This window comes from Bombina bombina, chromosome 2 (assembly GCF_027579735.1).
Source record: "Bombina bombina isolate aBomBom1 chromosome 2, aBomBom1.pri, whole genome shotgun sequence".
NCBI lineage: Eukaryota > Metazoa > Chordata > Amphibia > Anura > Bombinatoridae > Bombina > Bombina bombina.
Window position 1 is genome coordinate 617981091 of NC_069500.1, and position 18626 is coordinate 617999716.

Sequence of the window (18626 nt, forward strand, 5' to 3'; positions counted from 1 at the left end):
CTGTCATTTAATCGTTTAGTGCTTCTTTGAGGCACAGTACGTTTTTGTTAAATAAGATTGTAACCAAGTTGCAAGTTTATTGCTAGTGTGTTAAACATGTCTGATTCAGAGGAAGATACCTGTGTCATTTGTTCCAATGCCAAGGTGGAGCCCAATAGAAATTTATGTACTAACTGTATTGATGCTACTTTAAATAAAAGCCAATCTGTACAAATTGAACAAATTTCACCAAACAGCGAGGGGAGAGTTATGCCGACTAACTCGCCTCACGTGTCAGTACCTGCATCTCCCGCCCGGGAGGTGCGTGATATTATGGCGCCTAGTACATCTGGGCGGCCATTACAGATAACATTACAAGATATGGCTACTGTTATGACTGAAGTTTTGGCTAAATTACCAGAACTAAGAGGCAAGCGTGATCACTCTGGGGTGAGAACAGAGTGCGCTGATAATACTAGGGCCATGTCTGATACGGCGTCACAGCCGGCAGAGCATGAGGACGGAGAGCTTCATTCTGTGGGTGACGGTTCTGATCCAAACAGATTGGATTCAGATATTTCAAATTTTAAATTTAAATTGGAAAACCTCCGTGTATTACTAGGGGAGGTTTTAGCGGCTCTTAATGATTGCAACACTGTTGCAATACCAGAGAAATTGTGTAGGTTGGATAAATACTTTGCGGTACCGGCGAGTACTGACGTTTTTCCTATACCTAAGAGACTAACTGAAATTGTTACTAAGGAGTGGGATAGACCCGGTGTGCCGTTCTCACCCCCTCCAATATTTAGAAAGATGTTTCCAATAGACGCCACCACACGGGACTTATGGCAAACGGTCCCTAAGGTGGAGGGAGCAGTTTCTACTTTAGCTAAGCGTACCACTATCCCGGTGGAGGATAGCTGTGCTTTTTCAGATCCAATGGATAAAAAATTAGAGGGTTACCTTAAGAAAATGTTTGTTCAACAAGGTTTTATATTGCAACCCCTTGCATGCATCGCGCCGATTACGGCTGCGGCAGCATTTTGGATTGAGTCTCTGGAAGAGAACCTTAGTTCAGCTACGCTGGACGACATTACGGACAGGCTTAGAGTCCTTAAACTAGCTAATTCATTCATTTCGGAGGCCGTAGTACATTTAACCAAACTTACGGCTAAGAACTCAGGATTCGCCATTCAGGCACGTAGGGCGCTGTGGCTAAAATCCTGGTCAGCTGATGTAACTTCTAAGTCCAAATTACTTAATATACCTTTCAAGGGGCAAACTTTATTTGGGCCCGGTTTGAAAGAAATTATCGCTGACATTACAGGAGGTAAGGGCCACGCCCTGCCTCAAGACAAAGCCAAAGCTAAGGCTAGACAGTCTAATTTTCGTCCCTTTCGGAATTTCAAAGCAGGAGCAGCATCAACTTCCACTGCACCAAAACAGGAAGGAGCTGTTGCTCGTTACAGACAAGGCTGGAAACCTAACCAGTCCTGGAACAAGGGCAAGCAGGCCAGGAAACCTGCTGCTGCCCCAAAGACAGCATGAACCGAGGGCCCCCGATCCGGGACCGGATCTAGTGGGGGGCAGACTCTCTCTCTTCGCCCAGGCTTGGGCAAGAGATGTTCAGGATCCCTGGGCGCTAGAGATCATATCTCAGGGATACCTTCTAGACTTCAAATTTTCTCCCCCAAGAGGGAGATTTCATCTGTCAAGGTTGTCAACAAACCAGATAAAGAAAGAAGCGTTTCTACGCTGTGTACAAGATCTGTTATTAATGGGAGTGATCCATCCGGTTCCGCGGTCGGAACAAGGACAAGGGTTTTACTCAAACCTGTTTGTGGTTCCCAAAAAAGAGGGAACTTTCAGGCCAATCTTGGATTTAAAGATCCTAAACAAATTCCTAAGAGTTCCATCGTTCAAAATGGAAACTATTCGGACAATCTTACCCATGATCCAAAAGGGTCAGTACATGACCACAGTGGATTTAAAGGATGCTTACCTTCACATACCGATTCACAAGGATCATTACCGGTATCTAAGGTTTGCCTTCTTAGACAGGCATTACCAGTTTGTAGCTCTTCCATTCGGATTGGCTACGGCTCCAAGAATCTTCACAAAGGTTCTGGGTGCCCTTCTGGCGGTACTAAGACCGCGAGGAATTTCGGTAGCTCCGTACCTAGACGACATTCTGATACAAGCTTCAAGATTTCAAACTGCCAAGTCTCATACAGAGTTAGTTCTGGCATTTCTAAGGTCGCATGGATGGAAAGTGAACGAAAAGAAGAGTTCTCTTTTTCCTCTCACAAGAGTTCCATTCTTGGGGACTCTTATAGATTCTGTAGAAATGAAGATTTATCTGACAGAAGACAGATTAACAAAGCTTCTAAATGCATGCCGTGTCCTTCATTCCATTCAACTCCCGTCAGTAGCTCAATGCATGGAGGTGATCGGCTTAATGGTAGCAGCAATGGATATAGTTCCCTTTGCACGTCTACATCTCAGACCGCTGCAATTGTGCATGCTGAGTCAGTGGAATGGGGATTACTCAGACTTGTCCCCTACTCTGAATCTGGATCAAGAGACCAGAAACTCTCTTCTATGGTGGCTTTCTCGGCCACATCTGTCCAGGGGGATGCCATTCAGCAGGCCGGACTGGACAATTGTAACAACAGACGCCAGCCTACTAGGTTGGGGCGCTGTCTGGAATTCTCTGAAGGCTCAGGGACAATGGAATCAGGAGGAAAGTCTCCTGCCAATAAACATTCTGGAATTGAGAGCAGTTCTCCATGCCCTTCTGGCTTGGCCCCAGTTAAAAACTCGGGGGTTCATCAGGTTTCAGTCGGACAACATCACGACTGTAGCTTACATCAACCATCAAGGAGGGACAAGAAGCTCCCTAGCAATGATGGAAGTATCAAAGATAATTCGCTGGGCAGAGTCTCACTCTTGCCACCTGTCAGCAATCCACATCCCGGGAGTGGAGAACTGGGAGGCGGATTTCTTGAGTCGCCAGACTTTTCATCCGGGGGAGTGGGAACTTCATCCGGAGGTCTTTGCCCGAATACTTCGACGTTGGGGCAAACCAGAGATAGATCTCATGGCGTCTCGCCAGAACGCCAAACTTCCTCGCTATGGGTCCAGATCCAGGGATCCGGGAGCGGTTCTGATAGATGCTTTGACAGCACCTTGGAACTTCGGGATGGCTTATGTGTTTCCACCCTTCCCGCTGCTTCCTCGATTGATTGCCAAAATCAAACAGGAGAGAGCATCAGTGATTCTAATAGCGCCTGCATGGCCACGCAGGACTTGGTATGCAGATCTAGTGGACATGTCATCCTGTCCGCCTTGGTCTCTACCTCTAAGACAGGACCTTCTGATACAGGGTCCATTCAAACATCAAAATCTAACTTCTCTGAAGCTGACTGCTTGGAAATTGAACGCTTGATTTTATCAAAACGTGGTTTTTCTGAGTCGGTTATTGATACCCTGATACAGGCTAGGAAGCCTGTTACCAGAAGGATTTACCATAAGATATGGCGTAAATACCTATACTGGTGCGAATCCAAAGGTTACTCCTGGAGTAAGGTTAGGATTCCTAGGATATTGTCCTTTCTACAAGAAGGTTTAGAAAAGGGTTTATCGGCTAGCTCATTAAAGGGACAGATCTCAGCTCTGTCCATCTTGTTACACAGGCGTCTGTCAGAAAATCCAGACGTCCAGGCCTTTTGTCAGGCTTTAGCTAGGATCAAGCCTGTGTTTAAAACTGTTGCTCCGCCATGGAGTTTAAACTTAGTTCTTAACGTTTTACAGGGTGTTCCGTTTGAACCCCTTCATTCCATTGATATAAAATTGTTATCTTGGAAAGTTCTGTTTTTAATGGCTATTTCCTCGGCTCGAAGAGTCTGAGTTATCAGCCTTACATTGTGATTCTCCTTATCTGATTTTTCACTCAGACAAGGTAGTTCTGCGTACTAAACCTGGGTTCTTACCTAAGGTAGTCACTAACAGGAATATCAATCAAGAGATTGTTGTTCCATCCTTGTGTCCAAACCCTTCTTCAAAGAAGGAACGTCTTCTACACAATCTGGATGTAGTTCGTGCCCTCAAGTTCTACTTGCAGGCAACTAAGGATTTTCGACAAACGTCTTCCCTGTTTGTCGTGTACTCTGGTCAGAGGAGAGGTCATAAGGCTTCGGCTACCTCTCTCTCCTTCTGGCTTCGTAGCATAATTCGTTTAGCCTATGAGACTGCTGGACAGCAGCCTCCTGAAAGAATTACAGCTCATTCTACTAGAGCTGTGGCTTCCACTTGGGCCTTTAAGAATGAGGCCTCTGTTGAACAGATTTGCAAGGCTGCAACTTGGTCTTCGCTTCATACTTTTTCCAAATTTTACAAATTTGACACTTTTGCTTCTTCGGAGGCTATTTTTGGGAGAAAGGTTCTTCAGGCAGTGGTTCCTTCTGTATAATGTGCCTGCCTATCCCTCCCGTCATCCGTGTACTTTTGCTTTGGTATTGGTATCCCAGAAGTAATGATGACCCGTGGACTGATCACACATAACAGAAGAAAACATAATTTATGCTTACCTGATAAATTCCTTTCTTCTGTTGTGTGATCAGTCCACGGCCCGCCCTGTTTTAAGGCAGGTAAATATCTTTTAAATTATACTCCAGTCACCACTTCACCCTTGGTTTCTCCTTTCTCGTTGATTCTTGGTCGAATGACTGGGAGTGACGTAGAGGGGAGGAGCTATATGCAGCTCTGCTGGGTGAATCCTCTTGCATTTCCTGTTGGGGAGGAGTTATATCCCAGAAGTAATGATGACCCGTGGACTGATCACACAACAGAAGAAAGGAATTTATCAGGTAAGCATAAATTATGTTTTCTTGTGAGTCTCCTTTTCTGATTTTTCATCAGGATAAGGCGGTGTTGCGAACTTCTTTTGAATTTTTACCTAAAGTTGTGAATTCCAACAACATTAGTAGAGAAATTGTGGTTCCTTCATTATGTCCTAATCCTAAGAATTCTAAGGAGAAATCGTTGCATTCTTTGGATGTTGTTAGAGCTTTGAAATATTATGTTGAAGCTACTAAATCTTTCCGAAAGACTTCTAGTCTATTTGTTATCTTTTCCGGTTCTAGAAAAGGCCAGAAAGCTTCTGCCATTTCTTTGGCATCTTGGTTGAAATCTTTAATTCATTTTGCCTATGTTGAGTCGGGTAAAACTCCGCCTCAGAGGATTACAGCTCATTCTACTAGGTCAGTTTCTACTTCCTGGGCGTTTAGGAATAAAGCTTCGGTTGATCAGATTTGCAAAGCAGCAACTTGGTCCTCTTTGCATACTTTTACTAAATTCTACCATTTTGATGTATTTTCTTCTTCTGAAGCAGTTTTTGGTAGAAAAGTACTTCAGGCAGCGGTTTCAGTTTGAATCTTCTGCTAATGTTTTTCATTAAACTTTTTATTTTGGGTGTGGATTATTTTCAGCAGGAATTGGCTGTCTTTATTTTATCCCTCCCTCTCTAGTGACTCTTGTGTGGAAAGATCCACATCTTGGGTAATCATTATCCCATACGTCACTAGCTCATGGACTCTTGCTAATTACATGAAAGAAAACATAATTTATGTAAGAACTTACCTGATAAATTCATTTCTTTCATATTAGCAAGAGTCCATGAGACCCGCCCTTTTTTTGTGGTGGTTATGATTTTGTATAAAGCACAATTATTCCAATTCCTTATTTTATATGCTTTCGCACTTTATCACCCCACTTCTTGGCTATTCGTTAAACTGAATTGTGGGTGTGGTGAGGGGTGTATTTATAGGCATTTTGAGGTTTGGGAAACTTTGCCCCTCCTGGTAGGAATGTATATCCCATACGTCACTAGCTCATGGACTCTTGCTAATATGAAAGAAATGAATTTATCAGGTAAGTTCTTACATAAATTATGTTTTCTAACCGTTGGAATATAACTTTTCATTGTAAATAACTCTGGATGTGTAGATGATTCAATATGGCTGCAGGGGTGTGTAATGAAAATCGGAAAAGAATCTAACGGATGGACTAAGGTTGTTATAAGTGTAGACTGTCCCTTTAATTTACATAATTAATATCGGTTTTAAAAATAGAAAGGCCCCCTGTATTTCACTCAGATCATTACCTTTTATGCATTTATACATTTTGGAGCAAAGAGAACAGCTGATTAGTTCATATACATTGTGATGGCATCCTGGGCAAGATAACATTCCATATTGAAATGGGCATAGTCCAATTCACATGACTCATTACTAAAGGGACATTAAACACCTTGCTTTCTGTGTAAAAAAAAAGTGTTTTGTTACCTAGAGGCAAAAATTCTGTAACCTAGGTTTTCAAAATGCTGCAGATTGCCATGCAAGTTAGTTTGCTTTTCAGCATTAGCAGGTTACATACATCATTTACTTCTTGGCCTCCAAGGAGTGTGGGACAAGCACAATTTTAAAAGACCTTTTTAATGTCGTCCTATTACAAGTGAAGTATTGCCTAATACTGTTCTTAGCTATAAAAGCTTAAGAGAGATTTTCTTTGTACTGAAACAGTGGAGCTTGTGGGAAGCAGACATGTAGGTAGTGACATCAGATTTCTGCCTCCAGATATGTAGTTTTCTGTTGCGGCTAGTGTGATTTTAATAGGTTTTAGTGGTTTCATTCACTGCAAATAGTAACTGTGGATACACTTGTTTATGTATGTGGTTTGCACCCTGTGTATAAGGCACACTGCTTTGCATTTTTTGCTCAGTCATTGCACCCAGCTCAGCTGTCCAAGGTCTCAGCTTGTTGGCAGGAATTCCTCCACCGTAGCTTGTGCTGTACACTCAGATTGCACCAGGCGTGTGCATTTACAGAAAGTGTATCTGTTTGTTGATGTCCGTTAACATAAATTACATTAATGTCAAGCCTATTTGAAGGCATGTGCAATAGTCATTCATTTAATTTATTTTTATATGTGTGTCTGGCTTCCCCCCCCCCCTTCTATTCTTATGTTGGAGTGAACTTTTGTTTTGAGAGAGAGAAAAAAAAACACCCACACTTCTATTTGGTTTTAGTTAATTAATACCAGCAAGGCTGCTTGCCCAGAAAAGCATAGCAAACTAGTGTGAAGAAGTTTCTAAGACTTCACTATAGTATAGGACAAGGTTGAATATATTGCATAAAGTGTATTCATTTATTTGACTGCCATTTTGGCTGCTGCAACTAAACATAATGAAGTGTGGGCTGGAAGGGAATGAAACTCCATTTCAGACTATAAAATGATGATCCAGGTAAGAATTCTAGATAAGAGGACATAACCATGCTTTAGCGTTTCCTTTTTGACATTGACTATTTTGTTGCATGTATTTCCTGAGTGGTAATGAACTGTTAACGTAGTATTTGCTTGTCTTAGCTCCAGCTTTGGACTGTTGGCTTCACACACATGCCTCTTGCCATTGGCTCCCTAAATGTGTTCAGCTTCCTCCCATTAGTGCATTTTTGCTCTGCAACTTACCCTAACTGTGTGTTTTACCCCTTTACAAGGGTTAAAGGGACAGTAAAGTCAAAACTAAACTTTCATGATTCAGATAGGACATGCAATTTTAAACAACTTTCCAATTTACTTTTATCATAAAATGTGCTTTGTTCCCTTGGTGGTATTTTTGAAAAGCTAAACCTAGCTAGGCTCAAACTGATTTCTAAACAGTTGAAAACTGCCTCCTAGCTCAGAGCATTTTGATAGTTTTTCAGTTAGACTGTGCTAGTTCACATGTGTCATATAAATAACATTGTGCTCACTCCCGTGAAGTTATTTAGGAGTCTTCACTGATTGACTACACTGCATGTCTGTCAAAGGCACTTAGATAAGGAGGCTGTCTGCAAAGGCTTAGATACAAGGTAATCACAGAGGTAAAAAGTATATTATTACAACTGTGATTATGTAAAAAAGGGATTATCTATCTTTTTAAATAAGAAACAAATTGGTGTAGACTGTCCCTTTAAGCACACAGAGCATTTTATTATTGCACTATTGCTCACATGTAACACATTTAGAGCATTTTTGCACATTTTGTAACCCTATAAGGGAAGCCTTTTAAATGCAAGCAAATTGTCTTAAATATTGCCAGTTAGAATCCTCTCATGTTATGCATAGACTGTCAACCGAGCTTGTCAATGACCACTTTACATTACACATGTATCCAAAACACTATGTATTAAGTCATATGGCTTGAAAGCCTTCCTACATAACTGTAGTACATTGGTGAACATATACCTGCCCCTATAGAGACACAGAACCTTTAGCTATAGAAGTATTCCTAATTAGTCTATATGCTGTATTGTAACTGGACCTCTTTATTTTTTTCTTTTTAGGTTTTCACAACCAACATTGTTAAATTTAATATACTTTATAACCTCTAAATTACTGCCTGTTTCAAATGCTCTATTGACAGCCTCTTAATCACATGCTTTTTTTACTTGCTTTTCACAACAGGAGACTTCTAGTTCATGTGGGCCATATAAATTACATTGTGTTCACGCCTGGGGAGTTATTTAAGAGTTAGCACAACACAATACTAAATGTAATTTTAATAAATACAAAGTCATGTAATCAGGGGGCTGTCAGAAGATGCTTAGATACAAGGTAATCACAGGTAAAAAGTATATTAATATAACTGTGTTGGTTATGCAAAACTGGGGAATGGGTAATAAAGGGATTATCCATCTTTTTAAACGAGAACAATTATATTGTAGACTGTCCCTTTAATGTGTGTTTTAAAGAAACTGACATTGCTTTTGAAATGTGTTACTCATATATATATATATATATATATATATATATATATATATATATATATATATATATATATATATATATATATATATATATATATATAATATTTTCCCTAGTTTTATTACAGTCACCATATATTTGGGTGTTATGTATTGTATTACATTAGTGCACAGTAGTGTTTAGGTCAGTCTTTAGCTATTCCTTATTCATCACTAGTATGGCATTTAATAATATAAATTGGCTGAGACTCATCTATTAAAAGGCTAATTTAACCAGGTACTCTTATCCAATAATGTACAAAACTAGTCAACTATTTTACCCAAATACCATGTGGTGATTATTATTATTTTTTTTTAATTCTCTGCTCTTCTGAAATCATTCATTTTAACTTGCATAGCTTATTTTGGAGTTGTCCTGTTTTTAAACCACATGCAGTTTGTTCATTAAATATGTGTTTACAGGGAGGCTGCGTAGATTCAACCAATCAAAGCTTAGCCCTCCTCCTTATGACTCTTGGACAGCAGGATGTTTCCAAAGTCTTGCTTGGACCTTTGTCTCCATATACGTAAGTTATTTACACAAAATTGAGTGTTTTGCTCTGCAACTAGTTTATTCAGTTAAGTGACCTTTAATTGGATATCTTCCATAACTAATTGCTAGGCACACCTTTTTTTTTTTTCTTTTTTTTTTTAACCATTTAGCGGCTTTGGTTTAGTGGTTGGTTGTGAGCATTTTTAGAAAAATTATAAATAATCTTGTATAGGTTCGCCAGTGTAACAGTGTAAGCCCACTTTGGTTGATATATTCAGAAAATATGCTGTAACTTGGAAACAATAGAAACAAATGGTTTTGATTACAGATGGTACACTATATACATAAATGATGTATTTTTAATGTGTGTATATTGTATATGGAGACAGAACAAACTGTATACATTTCATGTAGTCTGTATTTTACATGCAGAGGATTTTGTTACCGTGGAACAACAACCCTACCTGAAGGGTATAAAAGTGAACTGTCCTTTTTCGGTTATCATGGTACCGGTGCTGTGTATGTAAAAGGTACAGTACTGTGATAACTGAAGGATGATGGTGCCATTGAGAGATTGCTGATACAGTTGGACACCTTAGAAATCGTGGCAAGTTTCTGGAAAATAATTCAAAGCTCACCTGTGGTGCCGGTCTGCTGATGTCAGGACATGTCTAGGCTTTCTTATTTTAGCTTGGTTACTTTGATTTTTGTAGGATGCATTTATAGTAATTACCAAAACTTTATACTACAGTTTTAAAGGGACATGGTACTCATAGCATGCCTTCAATTAAAGGGACAAAATTAAACTTTCATTATTCAATAGGACATGTCATTTTAATCAACTTTCCAATTTACTTTCATCAAATTTGCTTTTTTCTCTTGGTATTCATAGATGAAACTAAACCTAGGTAGGCTCATATGCTAATTTCTAAGCCCTTGAGGGCTGCCTCTAGTCACTTGCTTTTTAAATTGCTTTTCACAAGACTTGATAGTTCATGTGAGCCATATAGATAACTTTCTGTGCCTGAACAGTGTTTAAGATTTAACACAATGCTACATGCAAGTCAATAGGTAATAGTCAGTCATGTGATCAGAGGGCTGTCAGAAGGTTCCTAGATACAAGGTAATCACAGAGGTAAAAAGTGTATTAATATAACTGTTGGTTATGCAAAACTGGGGCATGGGTAATAAAGGGATTATATATCGTTTAAAACCATTAAAAATGAATTGTAGACTGTCCCTTTTAAGCAACATTAACAAAATGACAACCGTATTAAATTTTTTAAAACCTTTTGTTATCATAATTTACAAGTTTTTTTTGCAGGCCATGGATACACTAATTGAAAATCATAGTAGCCTCCATTTTCAAGGTCTCCATAGCTATGCCTAATTAACGACATATGTTGGATAAGAACAATCCAGGTTTCTAGAAGTTTACAGGTGCTTTTGCCAATAATCCCAAGAGGCCAAAAATATCTGTAAATTAGATGTGTGGCTCCCCCCACCCTCCCCCTTCAAAATGCTACCAATAGCTGTTTTTTTTTTTGTTTGTTTTTAAGAAAACTTAGGTTTCAGAATCTGGTTTCATTGGTCATGCACAATTATTACACAAAAGCAAACAATGTCTCTTTCTTTCCACCAATATGGAGAGTCCACTACGTCATTCCAATTACTAGTGGGATATTCAACTCCTGGCCAGCAGGAGGCAAAGAGCACCCTAGCAAAGCTGTTAAGTGTAACTTCCCTTACCCATAATCCCCAGTCATTCTCTTTGCCTCTGTCTAATTTTCCCTGCAAGTAAGGAGCTGTGTCCGTCAATGTCTTGAGTAAGAGTAGTGGTGACTTTTAGCAGTTAAAAGGCGGCAAGGAAGTCTTTGCTTTAATTTTAACACTTTGTTACCCCTTTGTAGAAAGCCAGAGTTGGTTACTTTGTTTCTTTTCTACCCAGGTCCCTGTCAGAGAGAGCTGATGAAGCGGACTACACCTGGAGGTGCTATGCTGTCTCTGCTCTACAGCAGAAGACCCTGGAGGGTAAGTCCTTTTATTTTTCTTATAATCCTTTCCCTTGGCAGAGAAGTTGTTACTGTCATCAGGGACAGGGTGGACGGTTAACAGTGACCAGCTGACACCTTTCATTGCCCTATTATATGGATCTGGAAAATGTTCTATCCCCGTCTGGGGATATCAGTGATTTAAGAGCAACCTGGATCTATCCGGCATCTCCTTAACAGGATCTGGTTCCCAAATTTAGAGTCAGTCTTTTTATTAGTTGGGATACTTATATGGAGTATATACAGTTAACTCCATTACACTTTTCACTCCGTTCCTCTTTTGCAGCAGCGACACCTCCGGATATAATGATCGGAGACTGCTGCTGAATGTGTTATGTTTGAGGAATTGGGGCGTGTGACCATGGTACAGTATATTATGCTATATTCCTATTGTGGGGTTGATTTATACATTCCCCTCCTTCTAGAGCCTTTGTCGGCATGACAGGCAGCCAATGCTCTCTTATCCTTATTTGGATATTTATATTTAGCAATCTTTTCTCAGTATGGAACTTTTCTCTGCATGAAATGGCAGTTAAGCAGCTGAGAATAAATTGGCGCCATTGGTCTTTTCTCTCTGTAGCGCCTCACAGGGAAATAGCGCTGACAGAATAGTGGACAGTGTATTCTCTCTTTATGAGCGATAGCATCACGGTTTTTCAGAAACGCTGTATGAGGGAATAATTTTTATTTCTTATTCACTTTTAAGTTTTAATATGGCGACGCCAGTTTTTTTCATGATGACAGGCTGTAGTCATGGTGGCTTGTGTTACAATGTCATTTGATTGCATTTTGGCGCCATGCATTGTCACTCATTGCAGCTCTTAAGTCTTCTCACTGCAATGTGATGTTGAGACTTTTGTTTTTCCTAGATATTTTAGAACAGCAGAGACACTGTTTTTACACTATGATGTGTCTAGTGGATTTTTTCAGTTCACTCTAGAGTGCAATGAGAAATGGTTGTTTAATCTCAACTATCTTTAGATGTAAATGGGGGCTGGGAAATACTGAATGTCAGTTTGTCCTCCATTTATTTTCTGCCCTCATGTATTAGTATATTACATGGCATGAAGGAATATGACTTATCTGTCATGGTACATTGCCGCCATCTGGTGGCAGTTCAGTAATGGATCATCACATTTTAAATGTTTTTATGTGTATTCCTTTTGCATGGTATCTTTCATATGGAAATTGATGTCAAAGTTTTACTATTGCATCTCCTGTTTACCCTGTCTGGTACAGGGGTTCCATGTATTATTCACCCTCATATTGAGGGGACTTAAATGTCCTTTTCATATATTCTGTTTTATATATGGGGATTTTTTTTTCATCATAAATTTCATGTATCATCTATTTCTAGGTCATGCATTTTATATGCTGACTGTTATGACATGTATAGTTCATGTCTCCTAGTTGGTGGTTTTTATATCCATATTGTATTTGTCTCTGTTTTATTATAGATATACAATATTATATTCTCCTTAAGATTGCTGTTAGCTTTCCTGTTATCCTATGTTGCCTTAGGGACCTTTTTCTTTTATAGAGGTCCTGGTTTGGCTGAATTATTTTCCAGTGGTAGGAGTCCTATCCCTCTGGAGGTCTCATCCTTGGAGTAGGAGTTTTTCAATTCTTTCCAGCTGTAGTAGCCTGATGGTTAGCTTAGCTGAGGGTTTGCAGTTTTAAACCAGCTGCAGGTACTTACACCTTGAATGTGTGTGCAAGCTGTGTTCTATTTTCCTTCAGGCTTGGATCTACGTTGTACAAGATCCTTGGACCGTGGAAATAGTATTCCAAAGATAGAAGTTTGGGTTCTAGTCTTGTGTCCCATAGGTTATCTGCAATCCAGGTAGAGAAAGGTCTTCTTAAACTGTGTAAAGGACCTATTTTTCCAGTTCCCATGGTGGAACAGGGTCATGCATTCCTTTCCCTATAGACGAGGGAATTTTTTCGTTCCATTCTAGACCTGGAGTGTCCCAAGGTTACGTCCTTCAAAATGGGAATCTATTTGTTTCATCCTAACCTTTGTTCTCTGGCTGTACCTTGGTGGTTCTGTGGCATAACCTGTTTTTCCTCGGTTTGTTCTCCTTCCAGGAGTCATTACTTGTATCATTCAGGAAAGAGCATCTGTGAACACTTGTGCCTGGTCTCGCAGGATCTGGTTTGCGGATCTGGGGGAGATATCCTATATCAATCTCTAACTGTCTTCTTGGAGATTAAACATCTAGTCCTTGGTTTTAGACATGGTTTCTGATGCAGTCATTGATAATATGCCTCAGGCTCGTAATCCGGTTTCTCGCAGGATTTTCTATAAGAAATGGAGGAATGGAGAAACAGGATGGGAACCAGGAGACCCAGGTTCAGATCCAGGCTCGGCTGTGACACTGTCTGTACCCTTGGTACCTGTTGATACCAAAATTTAAACATTATTGGTTTCTCCCTTCTCTTTCTGCTATTTGAGAATGCGGAAGTCTCTGCATATCATGAAGACCTCATGATTTTAAGAATCTAGAATCTCTCCTGAAGTCTGAGGATTCCCCGATTCCTCTCTTTTTTTTTTTTCTGGATTGCCTGGAGAAAGGTTGTCGGTCAGTACTCTGAAGGGTCAGATTTCTGCAATGTCCAGATGTTCGTGTTTTTTTTTTTTTTTTTTGTACAGGCCCTGGTCAGAATCAGGTCTCTGTTTAAACCTGTGCTGCTCAGTGGAGCCTTGACATAGTGGGTGGTTGTTTTTTTTTTTTTTGTTTTTTTAGTTTTTTGCTGCAGGCTCTGTTTGAGCCTATGCATGTTGTACATTTGAAGTTATCTGGGAAGAGTTTGATTTCTCCTTGCTTTTCAACATGCCTTATTTTCATGCAGATAAGGCAGTTCTTCGTACTAAATTGGGGTTTCTCCCTAAGGTGGTGTCGGATAGACATTTTAATCATGAAATTGTTTTTCCTTTTTGTCCTAATCCTCCTTCTCATAAGGATCATCTTTTGCATAACTTGGATGTTGTGCGTGCTCTAATATTTTACCTTCAAGCTTCTAAAGGTTTTCGGAAATCTTCTGCCCTGTTTGTTGATTTCTTTGGAAAGCATAAGGGTCAGAAGGCCACTTCTTCTTCTACTCTTTCCCTTGGTTAAAAAGTATGATTAGTTTTGCTTACAGCATTCTCCAGAGAGAATTACGGCTCATTCTACTAGGGCTGTCTACTCTTCTTGGGCTTTCAAAAAGGAAACTTCTGTGGAACAGATATGCAAGGTGGCAACATGATCTCTCTGCCTACTTTTTCCAAATTCTACAAATTATACTTTTGCCTCAGCTGAGGATTCTTTTGGGAGGCAGGTTCTTCAAGCAGCGGTACCTTCTGTTTAGGTCCTCCTGCCTTTTTTTTTAATCCCTCCCTGTTCATTCTGTGCCCTCTACCTTGGGTAATGGTTCCCACTAGTAATTGGAATAACTTTGTGGACTCATGTCATAGGAAAGAAAACAAAATTGATGCTTACCTGATTAATTTCTTTTTCGGACATGGAGAGTCCATCAGTTGAATATCCCACTAGTAATTGGAATGACGTTGTCGACTCTCCATGTCTGGAAATAAATAAATTTAACAGGTAAACATAAATTTTGTTTTTAAAGGACATTAAGCGCTAAATATATTTCGTGTACCTACCTTTTAACTATGAGTGCCACCATTTTTGAAGTTGGGTTTCACTGCAGGTGTCTGAAGGAGAGCTGTTACACATGTGCAAACACATCAGCACTGGAATGCAGTGAAAGCTAGATTTCAACATGGCAGTACCTATGACTAGAGAAAGGCAGGCGATAACATCAGTACTATTTATAAAATATAGTAATTATCCCTTTTAAGTTCAGTGGAGGCAAAGGGACAGTAAAGTCAAAATGTAAACATTTTTTTTTTTATTCAGTTGGAGCATGCAGTTAACTTTACAAGTTACTTCTGACTAATTTGCTTTGTCCTCTTTGTATCCATTGTTGAAAAGCATACCTAATTAGGCTCAGGGGCGGGGCAATAAGCACTTTTGGATTTTGATATAAATAATTTTAATGTGTAGAAAAACAACTTTGCAATATACTTTCATAATTTACTTTGCCTCTTTTTCATATAACTTCTGAAAAATTGTTGGTTTTCTGAAGCCACAGATCTGGAATTCTCAAGGCTACCCCTTCTAAATATTTTCCCCTAATTTGTCTCAAAAACTGCATGCCTCTGCAGTTCATTGTCTAATCCTACATGCTAACCATAATGACTGTCAGTAGCAAACCTACTCAACAGAGGGTCCTTGGCAAAAAATGTTTTAGGTCTCCACCCAACTCCGTAATAAGCAATAATAATTTACATGCTTCTCCGTATATTGATTTTTAGTATGATGTATCTATTCACAGAGTATGTTCATGATGGAATATCTATACACGAATAGTGAACATACTGTGCTGTAAAATGATGCATCTATACACAGATAATGACCATATAGGTAATATCTATAGACTGACTGCTTTTGGGACCCTCCCAGCTCTGGGACCCTGGTGCCCGATGGCCGTATTGGCTCCTCCAAAGTGGTGGGTGTAGTTTGGCTGTTGATGATAAACCGTTAAGCAAACAAATTAATTTTGTAAACAGATTTACATTTCTTTCTATAGAATCAATAGCTAAAGGAAATGTATTGCAGTTGCAAGGTGTTAACTCTTGTACAGATAGTGCCTATTGGCTGTTATGAATAAATTTCATCATTGACAATGGACACACCAGCATGATAAAGTAGTTTTAGTGAAAATAGGAGCATGCATGTAAACTGTAATGCATTAAAAAATACTTTTTTAGATGCTACAAAGAAAAAGTATGTTCCTATAGGCATTCTGCAGACTTTGAATTGTCCTGTAAAGTAAATGACTCGTACACTCTTCGGTGCAGTACAATTAATATACAATTTTATTTTTTTATTATATACAGGATTGAGTTTTTGCGGCATTTGAGGAGTTTTTTCCAGATAATGTTTAAAATAGAAAGTAAGACCTTTGAAGACGAACGAAAAGGTGCTGAAAAAGTGTTACTAACCTGCGTTGGAGTAGGATTTTCAAACCTCAGCAAGACTATAAAATAATTTACAAAAACTGCTGCTAATTTCCTTTTTTCCCTTAGTCAACATGACCAACAGTTGTGTTAGGTTCTACAATCAAATTTCCTGAAAGGATCGTGGTGCACATTGGCATGCACTGAGTGGTACAGAAAACTACACGCTGGACTGTTTTTATTTGTTGTTTTTTTGTAAGTGGGGGGAAAAAACCTTTAGGGGTTTGTAAGTAGGGATTGTAATAATTAAAAACCCTTTGCTATCTTTTCAGTTTTTTTATTATAAGAAGTGCATTGATTTTGTGGTGGTGTTGTTATATTCATAAAACCAAAAATAACAGCAAAAACTAACTTGGACAACTTGAAGTCCAGAAAAGAGCAACATCATTTCTAAGACCTACATAAAGCATAGTTCAATTCTTGTAAAATTTTACACTTGAAATTCATATCATACATTTCCTATTTCTATATTTGTTTACAAATCCCATCCTTGTCCTATATTGCTACATATGGAGAATGTCTGTCTGATCTTCATACGCATGATTTATGCCTTTACAATTGCATAAAAGTGCTACAATTCTCTGCACACATCCAGTGTCAATCAGTCAGATATTTGCTGTTGATTAGAGGATAAATGACAAACCTTGGGGCTGCCTCTAAATTATAGCTGGTTTTCTTTGCTTATAATCAGCTGCCATAGAGTGCATCTCCCAGTTGTTTGCAAACTTCAATGAAGACAAAATTATTAAGGGTTAAAACACGAAGGACATTTAATGGGTGCAGGTAAGCAACATTATACATCTCTTACACAGTCAGTTACCAGATCCTTATCTCCCTACATGAATGCCTCTATCTTAACTCTCCATGTATAAGCAAAAGTCAAATGCTTAGAGTGATAGGTACTAAAAATGTTCATTTCTTTCTAATGGTAGCGAAAATCCATAAAATCCTATTCTTACAAATGGGGATATATCACCTGGCCCCCAGGAGGAGGCAAAAACACCCCAATCAAAGCATTCAACTATCCCTCCCAGTAGTCATTTGCCTTGTCTAGGAGGTAGGCAGAGAGAGGTGTTCTAAAGAAGATTTGATACAAATTCTAACCCTCAATGGATAGTTCCTAGAAGAGAGGGTAGGGGAACTGCAGCTGTACTTTTTAATCTTCTATTCAAAGTATAGGACATAAAGAGACATGGGGTCGCAGGGATGGTCCTTAGCTGCCTCCTGCAGGTCAGTGCTGTACTCCCATATGAATCCTGTCAGTGACAGTGGAGCTGGTGTCTAGCACACTATTGCAGGTCCTATGTCATGTTATAGTCTGTGTTTACCTTGACCTATGGGGCCATACAGGCTAATTGCCTGGGTTGCTACGATGTGCACTTTATCTTTGTGATCCAGTGCATAAGGATTAGTGCCTGGTGTATGGGGATATGTGGTGTGTGCCTATTATGCAGTGTATGATGATTTTCAGTTTATACATTCCAGCTCATTGCCTTATATGGGGGTGATGTGTTGTGCACTAATACACTTTGCACTCTAAGACCGTTTACAGTATTGCTCCTCCAAGCTTGACAAAGTCTGCACGTACGTGGAAACGCGTTGCTCAATTATCTGGTGCCGTGAAGAATCCATTGTTTGGTAAACCATGTGACGAACTGTAAAAAGCTCACTTTGATCCAGTAAGTTTGGAAAGGTTACCTGCATACACCAAAAAGGTTCCACACAACATCACAAACCGATACAGAATCTTCTCTGATGTAAGCAATAACACCTTAAAGGGACATTGAACCCAAATTTTTTCTTTTGTGATTCAGAGAGCATGTAATTGTAAGAAAACTTTCTCATTTACTCCTTGTTTCCTTTATTTGAGAAGGCAATTAATATATTTTTCTCCAACATAGGTGTGTCCGGTCCACGGCGTCATCCTTACTTGTGGGATATTCTCTTCCCCAACAGGAAATGGCAAAGAGCCCAGCAAAGCTGGTCACATGATCCCTCCTAGGCTCCGCCTTCCCCAGTCATTCTCTTTGCCGTTGTACAGGCAACATCTCCACGGAGATGGCTTAGAGTTTTTTAGTGTTTAACTGTAGTTTTTATTATTCAATCAAGAGTTTGTTATTTTAAAATAGTGCTGGTATGTACTATTTACTCTGAAACAGAAAAGAGATGAAGATTTCTGTTTGTAAGAGGAA

At 39.3% G+C, this 18626-nt stretch overlaps 1 protein-coding gene across 1 annotated transcript in view; it reads left to right on the forward strand.

Moving 5' to 3' along the window:
- The window catches only part of RCL1 (RNA terminal phosphate cyclase like 1), a 119583-nt gene extending 102884 nt beyond the window's left edge, over positions 1-16699 (forward strand). Inside the window, exons 8-9 of the mRNA XM_053702552.1 lie at positions 9246-9349; positions 16315-16699. Coding sequence (XP_053558527.1) covers positions 9246-9349; positions 16315-16465 — 255 coding nt within the window. The 3' untranslated portion in view covers positions 16466-16699. The remainder of the gene's footprint in view (positions 1-9245; positions 9350-16314) is intronic.
- The last annotated feature ends 1927 nt before the right edge of the window (positions 16700-18626 follow it).